Source organism: Nanorana parkeri, unplaced genomic scaffold, assembly GCF_000935625.1.
Source record: "Nanorana parkeri isolate BGI_ZX_2015 unplaced genomic scaffold, ASM93562v1 scaffold654, whole genome shotgun sequence".
Lineage (NCBI taxonomy): Eukaryota > Metazoa > Chordata > Amphibia > Anura > Dicroglossidae > Nanorana > Nanorana parkeri.
Window position 1 is genome coordinate 2,403 of NW_017306922.1, and position 15,739 is coordinate 18,141.

The 15,739-nt window shown below is 43.1% G+C and overlaps 1 protein-coding gene across 1 annotated transcript in view; it reads right to left on the minus strand.

Annotated features, from left to right (window-relative positions):
* The window catches only part of LOC108792530 (uncharacterized protein C5orf42-like), a gene marked incomplete at its 3' end in the record, with an annotated part of 75,205 nt that overhangs the window by 2,326 nt on the left and 57,140 nt on the right, over positions 1–15,739 (minus strand). The window contains exons 37-45 of the mRNA XM_018563325.1: positions 15,026–15,112; positions 13,152–13,264; positions 10,068–10,224; positions 8,140–8,378; positions 5,872–5,962; positions 4,908–5,048; positions 4,263–4,311; positions 2,702–2,830; positions 1,181–1,340 (exon numbers count right to left, since the gene is read on the minus strand). Of these exons, the coding sequence (XP_018418827.1) occupies positions 1,181–1,340; positions 2,702–2,830; positions 4,263–4,311; positions 4,908–5,048; positions 5,872–5,962; positions 8,140–8,378; positions 10,068–10,224; positions 13,152–13,264; positions 15,026–15,112 (1,166 nt within the window). The remainder of the gene's footprint in view (positions 1–1,180; positions 1,341–2,701; positions 2,831–4,262; positions 4,312–4,907; positions 5,049–5,871; positions 5,963–8,139; positions 8,379–10,067; positions 10,225–13,151; positions 13,265–15,025; positions 15,113–15,739) is intronic.

The following is a 15,739-nucleotide window of genomic DNA, read 5'->3' on the forward strand; positions in this document are numbered from 1 at the left end:
GATACATAAACAGTCCTTCCTCAGGTAGAACATGTATCATGATACATAAACAGTCCTTCCTCAGGTAGAACATGTATCATGATACATAAACAGTCCTTCCTCAGGTAGAACATGTATCACGATACATAAACAGTCCTTCCTCAGGTAGAACATGTATCATGATACATAAACAGTCCTTCCTCAGGTAGAACATGTATCATGATACATAAACAGTCCTTCCTCAGGTAGAACATGTATCATGATACATAAACAGTCCTTCCTCAGGTAGAACATGTATCATGATACATAAACAGTCCTTCCTCAGGTAGAACATGTATCATGATACATAAACAGTCCTTCCTCAGGTAGAACATGTATCATGATACATAAACAGTCCTTCCTCAGGTAGAACATGTATCATGATACATAAACAGTCCTTCCTCAGGTAGAACATGTATCATGATACATAAACAGTCCTTCCTCAGGTAGAACATGTATCATGATACATAAACAGTCCTTCCTCAGGTAGAACATGTATCACGATACATAAACAGTCCTTCCTCAGGTAGAACATGTATCACGATACATAAACAGTCCTTCCTCAGGTAGAACATGTATCATGATACATAAACAGTCCTTCCTCAGGTAGAACATGTATCACGATACATAAACAGTCCTTCCTCAGGTAGAACATGTATCATGATACATAAACAGTCCTTCCTCAGGTAGAACATGTATCACGATACATAAACAGTCCTTCCTCAGGTAGAACATGTATCATGATACATAAACAGTCCTTCCTCAGGTAGAACATGTATCATGATACATAAACAGTCCTTCCTCAGGTAGAACATGTATCACGATACATAAACAGTCCTTCCTCAGGTAGAACATGTATCATGATACATAAACAGTCCTTCCTCAGGTAGAACATGTATCATGATACATAAACAGTCCTTCCTCAGGTAGAACATGTATCACGATACATAAACAGTCCTTCCTCAGGTAGAACATGTATCATGATACATAAACAGTCCTTCCTCAGGTAGAACATGTATCATGATACATTAACAGTCCATCTGAAACGCTGGCCAACCAGTAAAATTACCCAGCCGCAGCGAGCATAGTGATCTCTCCTCCCTAGGTCACCAATGACCGATAAGTAGAGAGCGACAAGTGAAAAAAATCACAATTCACGTACAGCGTTGTGCTGCAACTGGAATGGCTTGTGTTCTCTCTCTTTCAATTCTTCCAGCTTCTTCCTGTATTCAGACAGGCGCTCCCTCTGCTTCTTCTTCATCCACATCCGCAGCTCTGCCTTTTCCTTCTGGCTCCTCTTTGAAGTATTTTGAAGCCTTTGCCTGTGGGTACAAAGCAGCCGCTGAGTCTTTCAACATGAATAACTTCTTTGAAAAGATCAGGCAGTGCTGGCTGGGAGCAAGCCGTGACAACACCCAGGGCTTTAATTGCACCTGAACTAATGACATCCGGCACACCTGTACATAGCCATCTTGGACTCCATCCATCCCCATGTACTCAGCATTTCCTTTACACACTGCGGGTGCAGGAGCTTATTAGAGTGCAGGAGTACTAGACAGTTATTTGGAATGTATGCTATGTCAGTAGTCGGGTACTAGGGGTACATCAGAGGCTATGTATTTTGGCAGTAAGGCCCAGTGCACACTAGTGTTCAAACAGGCACTTGGTAGAAAATCCCAATATACCTCAAGCATTACCGGAGGCATGGGACAGGAAAAGGTTTATTGCTCTTATTTGCTTTATACACACAGCTGTACAGGAAAAGTGTTAAAGGAAAGGGGATGTTTTGGAATGAGCATAGACTGAAGTGTCCACGGGTGATGTAAAGACTCAGGCATAATCCTAACCTATCAGGTCTTTAATAGAGATGAGGCTGGGCTTGGTGTGAAGCCAGTTCACCTGAGTTCGTCCAAGTCTGCACAAAAAAACCACAACCCGTTTCCTCCCAACCCAATAAGTTGCAGGGAGGCACATTCCCAAACCTGCACCTATATTTCCCTAAGGGGTGGGGAATGCCCCCCTGCAGAATTGCAGAACATGATTGGGTCAGTAGAAGGAGGTGGTGGTCACAGTTTTGAAAGGGCTTGAGTGAACACAGGTGTACTGGGTTCACACCAAGATCAGCCTCAAATCTGGCACTTAACAAAGACAAGGCTAACAACACTGATAAAATACAGGCAACATGTGGTTTCTGCAAATACCTTTTGTTATTCTTTAGATCAGTGTGTGTCCCTGTGAAACCCCTGAACTCCAGTACCAGGGTGTCTACAAGGCCCGATCTTATTTAAGTCAGCATTGGGCCCCACCACTCCTGACACTGAGCACCACCCACCTCTATTAAGTTTTAATGTAGAATACGGAAGGAATAGAAGTAGGAAGTAGAGGAAAATCCCATCCCAGACAGTTGACACCAGAAAATGATCCCTTTCTATACCTGCTAATAACTAATACAAAATGTTGGATTTTCCCTCGTTGTCTGTCTCAGGGTCTATAGTTACCAGGAAAAATAGAAAGGGTAAATCTCCCAGTAGGAACACAATAAAACCTGATAAAGGGTTTTACTCTTCCCTACTCCATACAAAGGGAAAAAAAAAACTTTGGCTTTAAATATCCTCTTAAATCATTAATAATCCTGATTTTGTATCTACATTAACTTTTCTTGTGAGATAGTAAGGTGTGGTACCTGGAGATGGCATGTGCCTGGGTCTCGGTCAGTCCAAGTTCAGAAGCGGACACCCCTCCCTCCATCAGATCAGTCAGAATGTCAGCAATGTCGCTGAGCCCGGTCATCTGGAGCTGCTCGCTTACAGTGCTGCTAAAGAAATGGACTTGGGTCAGAGTGACTCGCATGAATCATACCATTACTGACCATTAACAGAAAGTAAAATACTATATGAAAAGTGCAAGACTGCCCTGCTCACTAATTCAGAATTGCTCACACTTTACTGCATATTTAAAGGAACACAAAGCCAAACACCTGTGTGATTAGGCTCTGATGACAGCAGCCAAGCAAGGCATGCTATCTTCAGATGAACAGGTTTATTTTAACTATCCTCTAATAAGTATGTTACACATACAAAACAAAGTCTGCTTACTTTAGAGTCTATTCATACAGGTTTTGCTTTGTTTCTTTGAGGATAGTGAGTGGAGCTATGCAAATGTTTTCTGCTTTATGCCCCATAGCCAACTTTACAGCCTGGACCTCTGGCTTAGAGTAAATCTAAAAGGTGTCGCTGTAATTTAGTAGTGAACACAAGGAGGAGGATAGGGAGTATATTTTGGAAGTGTTTAATTTTAAGAAGGATATACAAGTTCTAAAGTAATTGTACAATGTCCTATAGATCTACTAACAAATAAAAACAAATCATTTGCAAAACAAATGATTTGGATTCCTCGGTTCACAAACTTAATTCCACGATTCTGGCCGAAAACTGAAGGGGAAGGTTGTTTTGCACTCAGTAAGGGAGGGGGAAAGGCTGTGTGGCTCTCAAGGGGGATCCGAACGTTGTCTGTAGTCGGGCCGGTCACAATCAGGCAGCGGTGACCTCTAAACAGGCAGATTAGAGGGGTCGCTCGCGGGGGCCTCCCAGGGTCCTAGCGAGGAGGAAGCGGCCGTCTAATCTGCCTGTTTAGAGGCCGCCGCTGCTGCCTGATTCTAACTGCCCCGCATCGCGCGCCATAGGTTCGCCACCGCTGGTCAAGATGGTAGATTGGACAGGGTCAGACCCACAGGATTTAAGTTTGCTGAAGGAGGTATAGCAGATAGTAATCCTACTATTCATTCTCTGAGGGTCTCTCTGTGAGGTCCACTGCATTACATTTGTCAGAAAGAAAGCCACTAAAACCATTACTGTCTGGGTGCCAATGCTGTAGTTTTCAAGTGTTATATATAAAAAATACATCACTTTAAGATTAGAAGTTAAACATTAATTTCCTATTTAGCAGTCACATAAGATAAAGGGAGAATATGTGATACCGGACTTCTATGGTGGAAACTAGAACATGTTGTACCCGGATCACCCAGACATTTATAAATACTTTCTCATAACCTATAATGTTAGTAGGAAAGACAGAGACTCTTAACAGTATGTCAATACCCTAATTCTTTATGTTTGTTTCTGTCAGCAAATCCTAAAGAAATACACAAAGGTACTAAAAACATATAATAGATACAATCTGATAACAAAAAAGGTAAATAAAGATGTAACTGAGGCTCCAGAAATTGCCCTGGAAGCTTCCTTTACCTTTTCTCCATGACGAGTTTGTCTTGCCGGGGATCTGAAACAAGATGAATGTGTTAGTTGTGATCCATTAGTGATCTGAGCTCACAGTTTCCTCTGTATAGGAATGAGCCTGATCCTAATACACAGCTTCTCATTGCTAGGTGACCCAGAGACATCTAGAAACAGTAACTCAATTAGTCCCCAGGGACACTTTGTACCGAGTTGAATAAGGTGATATCTTCATTATGCGTGAAACAAACAACGGGTCGGTGCTCAAATACAATTAAATACATAAGCACATAAAATAAAATCACGCAAGTGAATAAATCTAATTATAGTGAAATTGTACTATATTGTACTCGGTACATACTTAATATCAGTTGTGGCGTAATCCCTTTGTTTGCAACTGTTGCAAGCTATTCTTAATTAGGCAACAGAGCTTGCATATTTCCCTGATGCATACTCCACCAGGACCAAGAACCAGTGAACCAGAAAATATGGTGCAAGGTAATGATGGTTGAAAGAGCTCATGATATCTTGAGAGTTCATTCACACAGAGTTCATTCACAGTTCAGTCACAAACCAGTTTTCATGAGCAATGCCAACAATGATGCTAAATATCTGGGGGTGTATAGCCATGACACGAGACAGAAACTCATTACATACCTGTAAGTGGACGAGCGGAAGGTTTTCCAGTGATAAAGGCCTCAAGAGGTTGTCCATGAAACCTTATATTTCTGGAACTGGGCAAAGTAAACTCTTCCTCCTCAGCTAGATCCTCCAATACCATCTCATTGAGGGTCGGCTCTAAACATAAAGCATATTACAATGAATGTAAAGATACATGGCCAGCACAGTACACTGCAGGCCCCACAATATGAACTTCCCAGGAAAGGAGGAAATACCTCTCCATCCTGAATACATGGTTTCATACAGGTAGGATTTGGTTGATTTATTTCCTTACCATCATGGTTGCATGCGCTTATGCTACCTTTTGGAATATTGGTACTCTGTTAGAGGCATGGAAACATCATGATTGGGGACAGTCAGCTTGGGGTAACCTGATGTCAAGTTATTCTGAAATGGGACTTCAGTAAACGTTTCTGGATGCTATCCTGGCATGCTGGTTCCTATTGTTTATTAGCAATACAAACGTGGCATATGTTTTAACTTTTCCAAACTATAATAAAATCGAAAAAAAGTTTTGTCTGGAGCTGGGTATAGAAAGCAACCAAGGCAAGGCAGATCATTACTGAGCTGTGTTAGGGACACTAACAGTTATCTTGTTGAAGTTTACGAAAACATATAGGGGAAGAATCCTGTGGCCTGCAAATAGCAGCTGCATGCCTGTTATGCTGTTCACATTGACCCCACTAAGTCACTAAGTGGAAATGATCATGCAGCAAGTGAAGTCAAAGGGAAATAAGGACTTCCATTAGGATTTAAAACTTGTCCTGGATCAGTGACTCAGACAGCAACTTCACTTTAAAGTAGGAGCCTTTATTATGTTAAAACCAATAGACATTCTGCAACAGCAGCGTATTGTAAATAGACATTACAAATCAAGTGAACAGTTAACTCTTATTTCACATTATACAGAGCTAGGTATGCGATACGGGAAGCTGCTTACCATGTCCTGGAACTGCAGGCTCTCTAGGAGTTCGGACTGTGTTAGGGTCCGGGTCCAATGCAGTTGCCAGATTTTCTATCGTATTCACCAGCTGCCATCATAACAATTAAACACAACATTAAAATGTACACTTACACATAAAAATGTTCAGCTATGTTCCTGCCCACACAGGCTCTCAGCATTGTTTAAAAGAAAATGTGCAATTTAAGAACACCTTATTTTTATTTAAAGGAGAACTATGGAGGATGATTTCCACTCATCCTCATAGTTCGAGCCGATCTGTGACAATGAAACTGTCACAGGTCGGGTCTATAGATCGGGAAGTGAGGGAACGCATACCGTCGCTTGCTCACTTTCCGATCATCTCCCTGCAGAGAGCGGTGATTGTCAGTCACCGCTCCCCGCAGGGATTGTCCCACTCCCGTCGGATCCTCCGGCGCTGACTGGAGGAATGAACGGGGCGGGCACAGCTGGCTCTGCCTCTAGATAGGTAGAGCCCGCTGTCACTCACGCAGCTGGGTGGATCTCGACAGCATTGTCGGGTTCCGTCCCGAGTGCGGCGATCTCAGTATATAGTGAGCAATAGCTTGCTATATACTGAGCTTTGGGTCACGGGAGGACGTTAGAATATGTCCTCCCGTGACCCTTAAGAGAACTATGGGATAAAAAGGTTAGCCCATAGTTCTCTTTTTTTTTACATATTCTTTATTTGTAAGCAAAAGGGCATGATACAGAAGACAGAGATCCAGTAGCCCAAAGGCTGGGCATAGGCATATATCAGCAACAAAATTAGTCAAATTAACATAAACATTACAGAGCTGGTGTATTTTCATCCATCATTCGCCTCGGATCCGCCCATCCCTCCAAACCATGACCCTTAAGACATTTTGTATATTCAAAACACATATACATAAATGTGACTGAGGTGACGAAGAAACAAAAGACCAGACAAACACATGACAACAGAGGAACAACAGAGGTGATAGAATGCACGACTCGAAACTCCGGCTAGCAGCTGCCCGCCGTCCAGCGCCCTTACAACTCCCAACGCCCAGTGCCGACACCACCACCTCCTGGGCACTGACATTTACGGTGATTCATTCCTGACATAGCTGTGCGCATTCTGAGGAGTCCCTAAATTGGTACCACCCCGCCCAGGTCACCACGAACTTGTGTGGGGACCCACGCAGCGAGGAGGTCAGATCCTCCATCAATTTGATCTCCTCCATCCGACTCACCCACATCCCCACTGAGGGCGGTCGGTTCTGTCTCCACAAGGCTGGGATACAGCATTGAGCATGTGAATCAATAGAGAGCGCTGATATGTTTTCCATGAGGCCGGTAATCTGCGTTACCAGGTCAGCAATTTGGGACCAAAAGGGAGCAACCCTGGGACATTCCCAGAAGATGTGCAGTAAGGAACCCTCCTCCTCCTCGCACCGCCAGCATGTCGCCGGCACCGAGGGATACATAGCGCGCAAAACCTTGGGGACTCTATGCCATCTGGTCAGCAGTTTGTAGCCAGCTTCTTGGTATCTATTAGACACAGAGGATTTTAGAGCAAAGTGCAGCATGCGGTCCACCAGTGCAGGGCTAAATTCAATCCCCAAGTCCGAGGCACATTGCCTGACAAAGTAAGGAGGAGGAAGGTCCGGGGGGCTACGTAGACTGTCCACTAGGTGAGATAACATGTGTCGCACTGGTTCCGCGTTCTCACACAGTGTTTCAAAGTCTGTCTCAGCGGGGGAACCCCTGCCTTCGAGGTCCCATAGTTCTCTTTTAATAAACTCAGGTAAATCAAGCAAGTTTGTCAATGTAACATTTTAGCTTTCTCCTGCCATTCCCATAGATTTCTACTGCAAATGTCAGTGAGCCTGCTAAATCCCATTTCCTGTCATCAAGAATGAGCTGTACTTAGTAGCCGTGCTGACTGTCCTATGCGCTCGCCATAAATAGATATTCAACCAATTTTCAATACATATTTACTTTCTGAACAACATTAAGTAAACAAACAGCAGTAAATATTTTGTGGTCAATTTTTAAAACCCTCATGATTTTAGGGTGATAGTCCTTGTATGTTAAATGGTCGTTTATACAGAGAAATTTCTGAAAGTTTAAAAATAATTTTGTCTGAAATCTCAAATTCTGTAAATGAGGGAACATTTTTGCACCTAGAATGCTGTGATGTCTTTTGTAAACCTCTGATATCCATTTAAAATCAGGCTGCTTGTAGCAAACTTAACAGTGCAGTATTGTGTCAATGCTTACCAATTCGGTATTGGCAAAGTCTCTCTCCATGCTCTCTGCCATATTCTGCAAGGCTCTTAGCTGGGCATCCATGTCATTCATTCTGTAGAATGCATTATTATTTTCTATGGCCCTAGGTGTCCAGAATTTTGAGACAGGTTCTTCATCAGGCATCAAATTTACAGGTCGCTCTGGCTGCATAACACCATTTACAGTGCTGGGCTGGTCATCTTCAAACCATGGCTGACTCTGGAGTATGTCTAAGCATAATAAAAACAATGTATAAAAACCGGAGGCAAGAAAACTAGAGGACGCAAAGTAAATAAGTAAAGCAAAGTAAATAAGCAAAGTAAAAAACTAGAGGACGCAAAGGAAATCAAGCGCTGCAATGTTTTTATAAACACACTGCAGTGCATGTCCAAAACGCACACCAGAAAAAAACATTATGTGAACCATTACATGTGCCAGCTGGTGTGAACAGATCCCCTTTTCAAAATATTCTTTACTTTTGTATTTATTTTTGTTTACACTATTTTCAGAGGGGACTTTTGACATAGGAGAAAGAGCTTGAGGATGCAGAGTTCTCTGCACCAGCAGCACTCATGAATGAACAGGAAAATGCTCAGTACAGAGCACTACCTTTTAATTTACAAACAGAATAGATAGTGAACATGAATCAACTGTTCCTTTATGAATGAACACAGGAGTACTACTAAGCACTCCTGTGTTCATTCAAGAGCTGAACCCTGACTTTAGCAGCCCTTGCCTGCCATCACCATCCCTGCTGCCCTCCACACCTGTGCAAGCTGGTCCCTCTACTCCCCTTGCCAGCAGCTGCACAAAAGGGAGGATCAGGTGCATTAGGGTGGATTGCCGGGGCCCCTAAAGCACCTGAACAAGAAAAGATGGCAGTAATGCCAGTGGAGCAATAAGGGGAGTGAGGACCTCAGATCAATGTAGGAGAGCAGACTAAGAGGTAAGTGTGCCATGATGTGCCAGTATGCCATGCACGGTGTAGAAACTGCCCCAGGAAAACGCTGTGAATTCAGTTCGGCTTTAAGACACACTGCTTGTAAATGACTCTGAACAACTTGGCATCTTCCCTGGCAGCCGAAGACATCACTCTTGCTAATGTTCTTGTTCTCTCTTACCACGTGCCTTGATTATACATGTCAACAAGCTGTGTATGATGGACAGTGTTTAACTGAACTGATTTTAGCTCAACGAAGAATCTAAGATCGGTTAAAGAAGCATTTAGGCACAAGTTACAATTAACAAGCTTTTGCAATTGCAGTCTGAGTGTCCCATCGTGTCTGCATTGATACCTGTAGATAAACCCTGCTGCGGCAAAAGTGGTGATCAATTTTATACAGTAGGTGGGTCTGATATAGTAAGCCAGTATTTTACAGGAGACCTCTTAACTTCAAATACCTAATAAGATTTAGAGGAATGAGAAAAAAAAATTAGTACAGTCTCCTGAAAGTGATACTGGGAAATAGAGGTCTGTGTAACAACTTTAATAGTAATTGAGCCCCTGAATGTTACTCTTTGGACCTGTGTCTACGTGCTTGTGTCAATGGTTTGAGACACTTCTAAGGTCATTAAGAAATCCTTGACATGTTCATAGGTCCTGCAGTCGACCTCCATATAACCTGCTTTAAGTAGGTTTTGCATTCTCATAGACTTGAAGCAAACAAAAGCAAGTCAACACAGGCACTTTGTCACCGCAAACAGGATTAACTGGCAAAATGAATGGCTCTCTACTGTTTACAGTGAACATGGAGGTAGAGAACCACCATGTTGTTACAGCAGACCGGAGAGGCAAGAAACTGCAGTTCAGTCTTGTTTGGCCTAGAAAACCTATATATTTTACATACATTTAAATTATGGTTTATGTATACATTTGCCAAAGGCTAAAGCCCCCTAGCTGTACATCTACACGTAGTTACCTGTGTTAGGAAACATTTCTCTGGACAAAGCATTCTTTTTAGAGGCTGCCATGAGGTGTAGATCAGCTGAAGAAGGAAGCTTGTCCTCTATACCTGGGAAGTGTCTTAAAAATTCTTCTTCATCTAAGTCTGTTACAGGTCGCTGATTTTCTTCAACCTGCAGCATGCAGAAGAAGGGAAATATGAAAATAAGAACTTGATATATTTAAAACAACCGACTGAAGAAAAGTGATGCCTATTCCAAACAATTATGTTTCAGATGACATTTTTCTAGAAAAGGAAGAAGAGGACTGCAGACATTGTAGCCCCCAAGGCTCATTGAGCCCCCAAGGCTCATTGAGCCCCCAAGGCTCTGTCCTTGGACCGCTTCTCTTCTCTATCTACACCTCCTCCCTTGGTCAGTTAATAACCGCACATGGCTTCCAATACCATCTCTATGCCGATGACACTCAAATCTATCTTTCTACTCCACAACTCACCCCCTCTGTGTCCTCTCGTGTCACTAATCTACTATCCGACATATCCATCTGGATGTCGCAAAACTTCTTAAAACTCAATCTTTCAAAAACTGAGCTCTTGATATTTCCTCCTGTCCGTGCACCTTCTCCCATCTTTTCCCTTGAGATTGTTAACACAACTATCCAGCCCCATGCCAAGGTCCTAGGTGTCATCCTTGACTCGGACCTCACCTTTCTTCCCCACATCTAATCACTATCCAAATCCTGCCGCCTTTACCTTCGTAACATATCCAAAATACGCCCCTTCCTCACCAATGACACCGCAAAACTACTCATACACTCCCTTGTTATCTCTCATCTTGACTATTGCAACTCTCTCCTCATTGGCCTTCCACTACACAGGCTATCACCCCTTCAGTCTATCATGAATGCAGCTGCTAGACTCATTCACCTAACCAACCGCTCAGTGTCTGCAACCCCCCTCCGCCAATCCCTGCACTGGCTTCCAATAGCCCAAAGGATAAAAATCAAAATAGTAACAATCAGTTACAAAGCCATCCACAACTCTGCACCCGGCTATATCTCAAACCTGGTCTCAAAGTATCACCCTAACCGTCGGCTCCGCTCATCCCAAGATCTCCTGCTTTCCAGCTCCCTTGTCAAGACCCCTCTACTTCTGAAACCTGACTGACCACTCACGAGAAGCAACAAAGTAAGTTTTTCCATCAGGGCTGTGTGGGGTGTAACATCAGTTCTTTACACTAACTCCCTAATACAGTGGTTCCCAACCTGGAGTACATGGCAGGACGTTTAGGGTTACATGAAAAAAATGTAATAATGGCAGAAAAAGTCAGTAGTGTACCAGGGTGGGGGTGGTGGGTGGGAGTACAGCCCCCAAACAGTAGGCACCAGCAGTGCAGGCCTTGGCGGGCAGAAGCAGGAGGGGGATTGTGGTCCAATGTCACCTTCACCCTGCCTAAGTTTCGTCCATGAACTTTAGTCACGGCATGCTGCCACACATTCTGCACGTGCCAGCCTCTACCCTACAGTCTACACAGCAGCAGCTCTCCCCAATGCAGGGGCCACACTGTGCACAACAACACTCTACACAACAAAGCCTGATGCACTGCAGGATTCAGGGGAAGCCAGAAAAGAGGAGCCTGAAGGTGCCCGAGTGCCCACTGCCTCCACTGTGTGAGCACTGCAATGACACATCATTCTGCCCGATGCCTGCCAGAGCCAGTCGCCATATGACCCTCCAAAAAGCACATGTAGGCAGCCGGAAACATTCTAAGGCCCAACTCTGTCTAAGGAGAGAGGCTGCAGAGGAGCGGACAATGGGACAGCCTTCCATCCAACAATCTTTATATTTTCATTCCCCTGCAGATGATAGCCTGCCTCTGTTTAACCCCTTCATGACTGAGGCCTTTTTTTCATTTTTTGCACCCATGTTATATTCCACATTTTAGGCCTGAAAATTACTTAAAACCCCCAAACATTATATATTTTCTGAATGCCAAGACCCTATACAATATAATGGTGGTAGTTGCAAATTTTTATGTTGCGCAATATTAGCGCAACTCCTTATTAAACCCCAAAATTTAGTGACAAATTTAATTAAATGCCCCAAAACACAACAAAATACCCATTTTTTAAATGAAATATAAAAGATGAGGTTACAACGAGTAAAACGATACCCAACATGCCCAGTTTACAAATTGCGTGCGTCCGTGAAACGGCAAAAAACTGCAGTACCCCAAAAAGTCCACAGAAGATGCTTTAAAAGCCCCCACAGGTCATCAATTTAGAGATATCCCAAAATACTGGCCCTAGAATTATTGCTCTCACGCCGGCGTGCGTGGCGATACCCAACATGTGTAGCGCGTTCGTCGCTTTCATACGTAGGCGCACCCGACGCGTGTTTACGTGGCGACGCGCGTGCTCGCGGGGGACTTTTAAACATTTTTTATTGTTATTATTAGATTTCTTTTATTTTAATTTTATAAACTGTTTTTTTTTTACTTTACTTTGACTGATATCACATAGGGGACTTACAATCTGCATCGCTCTCGGTCCCATAGAACGGGGAGGGGATCGATGAATCGCTTCTGTGTCCCTTCTTCGGGACACAGAAGCGATCTGGCGACAGGTAAGTCGACAGTCGGCTCTACAAGTTTAAATAGAGTCCCGGCGGCAAAAGTCGTCGGGAGTCTGTTTAAACAGCCCCGATGCTGGCGATGTACACTGTACGTCGTCAGTCACGAAGGGGTTCATACTGTGATTGCCAGACACAATTACTGGTACTAGCACCGGGACCTTTTCAGGCTGCTCATCCTATTAATGTTTTAAGGTGTGTATGTGAAGGAGATCATGTTAATATAAACAGCCTTTTCAGCATGCATTCATGCATTACAACGCCTATGTGGATACTTTTTTTTTTAGTTCTGTCCATATTAAAGAAAGAAAATATGTAGAACATAACTGTGCATTCCCTTGAAGCACTGGTCTGTAAAGCACAAACATACCACCATCATATACCAAAAGGGGCAGCATATACACTCCCTTGAACCATGCTGCAGACTTTCTAATGAAAATCCTTAATAAAATAACTCATAAAAAGTCTTACATATGTTGGTGAAGTGTCTTTCTTCTGAAACATCTTTCCTTGCTGCTCATCGTATGGAAGGTTTAGGAAGAGCACTGGAGGCAAGTGCAGGGGGTCATCAGCTGAAATATCATCTGCAGGGAACAGCATTGAGATTACTCACATGAATTTAAATAAGTATGATATGTATGCACTGCTTGAAAAATCTGCTAAAAAATTATCCATATTCCGGTGTGCTTAAAACTGAACTCCAGGCTAACCAGTGAATATTTAGATGAAATACATATAAGGGAGATGTTTCACCTGCCAAACCATTTTTATTACTGTCCAAACCCTCTTGAGAATAACACAGCTCTCCCACAAAGCACAGTCCTATCTAGAAGGGCAGGAGACTTTAACTTACCCTGTTGCAGTTAAATAACGTCTATAGGTCTTGTCCCTCCCCCAGCCTGGGACTTGACAGTTAAAAGAGAAGCAGCTTATCTCTATGTCACTCTGTTCTCTAACTCTATCGGTATGTTCCTTGTAATCGCATGGACACTGCAGCACAACTGATCTCCTCCTTATGGCAATTCTCCCTCTCCTAGTCTGAACTCAGCTATACAGGGGACTCCAAATGGCTGATACTAACTCAAATTGCGAAACAATATATATTTCATGATAATGAATACAGAGCTACATTAAATTGCGTCTTTACATCTGCCTGAAGTTCAACTGTAACAATCAACTTCTTTTTTCCATTATTATATCTATGCATTTTTTTCATATGTATCATAAGCCTACTAATTAAAAAATAAAAAGACTACAAAATACAAAAATAGAATATGGAGCTAGCATCCTGGCCAATCAGGCAGCCGGGCGGCGAGTAATGACTCACTGCTTGGCTTTCCGATTGGCCGGGTCCATGCTGGTTGGCCGGAAGGCCGGCTTTCCAGCTAACCAGCATCGAGCCGGCTTCCCGGGCAATAAGGAAGCCGAGCGACGGATAATGACCCGCCTCCTAGCTTCCTGTCTGGCCAGCTTCCCCGCCAATCAGCATTGAGCTGGCCAAACAGCATAGAGCCGGCTTCCCGGGTAATTAAGAAGCCGGGTGGCATGTCTACCCTGATTGTCCGGGAAGCCAGCTCCATGCTAGCGAAAGTCCGGAAAGAGAAATATCGGTACTTGTACTCGATACCGAAAAATCGGTAACGGTACATCCCTAGTCAGTGAATATATACACTTGTCTGATCACACAAGATTACCTACATGGAAAGTTTTACCTGTTCTGAGCAACAACCAAGTTTGTTTCATTATTAATGGACACAAGAGCAGGAACAAATCATAAAGTATTTCTAATACATCTGTACTGTAACTACCTATTATATCCATGTGCATTGCTAATGGAACTTTTCAAACAGTTCTCTGACACTACTAACAGCTTTCTTAAAAGAAGAAAGGACTCAAAACATCAAATCAGATGTCAGGAAATTATTGGCAAATCTCTCGATGGACTTGTGGAAGAAGAGCAATGATGATGGCAGCTTTTATTTCAAGTTGCACATTGTGTAATCTATTGGTTGCACCTATAGACATCCTAAAGCTGGTCATACACCAAGTGTATTTTTAGACAGTTGTTGATCAACTCGGTGGCCCTCTAGGCAGCCTCCTGTCATCATTCAATCTGAAAATCGAGGTAGCTGGGTGGAAAATTCTCATATGAACAGTGGCTGCGGCACACCAGCTGCCCTCGCAATACAATAGCCACAGTGGCGCATGGATGAAGTAGTCTGTTAGATTATTTTGTTCAATGAGAAATATCTACTAGTGCATGGCCAGCTTTAGCATGATGAGTTGCATGTAAGGGAGAGTTTTACAATGACACAAAAAGGCAACTGAGAGAAAGAAGATCAGACCTGCAGCAGGAGCAGAGGTGGCCATACGATAGCTCTGAAGTTCTTCTGTCCTTTTATCCTGAAGAGGCTTATGTGATTCACTGGGAGCTGCAGCAGGAGAAAAAGCAGCGAGGCAGATTATTATACATCTCTTCATATGCTGCATACACCATTTATAAGTCTTAGTGCCTCAGCTATGAGTGGTGAGCTAAAGTATGGGTTATAACCTATAAATAGCACAGAGTAACTATTACTGCGCTCTGAGCAGATCTTTGCAGATGCCTATACAGTCAGAAAACTGCCTGCAATGGATAGATCTATATATACATAAAACAAATTCATGTGGTAACTGTATCGAGACTAGACAACTGAATTCACAGAAGCTTAAAGAACACCGGTTTATAAAGCTGAACAACCCAAACATGCATAAGATGAAAATACATAAGCAGAGGTGATCTTCAGTGAAAACTGCATATAAAAATGTCAGCCGATCAGGAAATATAATCAACTGAAGTTATAAAAGCAAATAGGTTAAATACAACGTGGGCTTCTCCCAATTCCCGGGCGGTTGAGGATCAGCGTGGTTACCGCGCTGATCTCACAAGGGAGGTTTGAGGAGGTTTTAATTGCATTTCAGCGCTGAGCTCTGCCAAGTCTGGAACTTAAACAGGGCTTTCATTTCTCTGGTCCCAGTGGCCACAACAAAGCAGTATTGGAACAGTGAAAGGTGAAAAT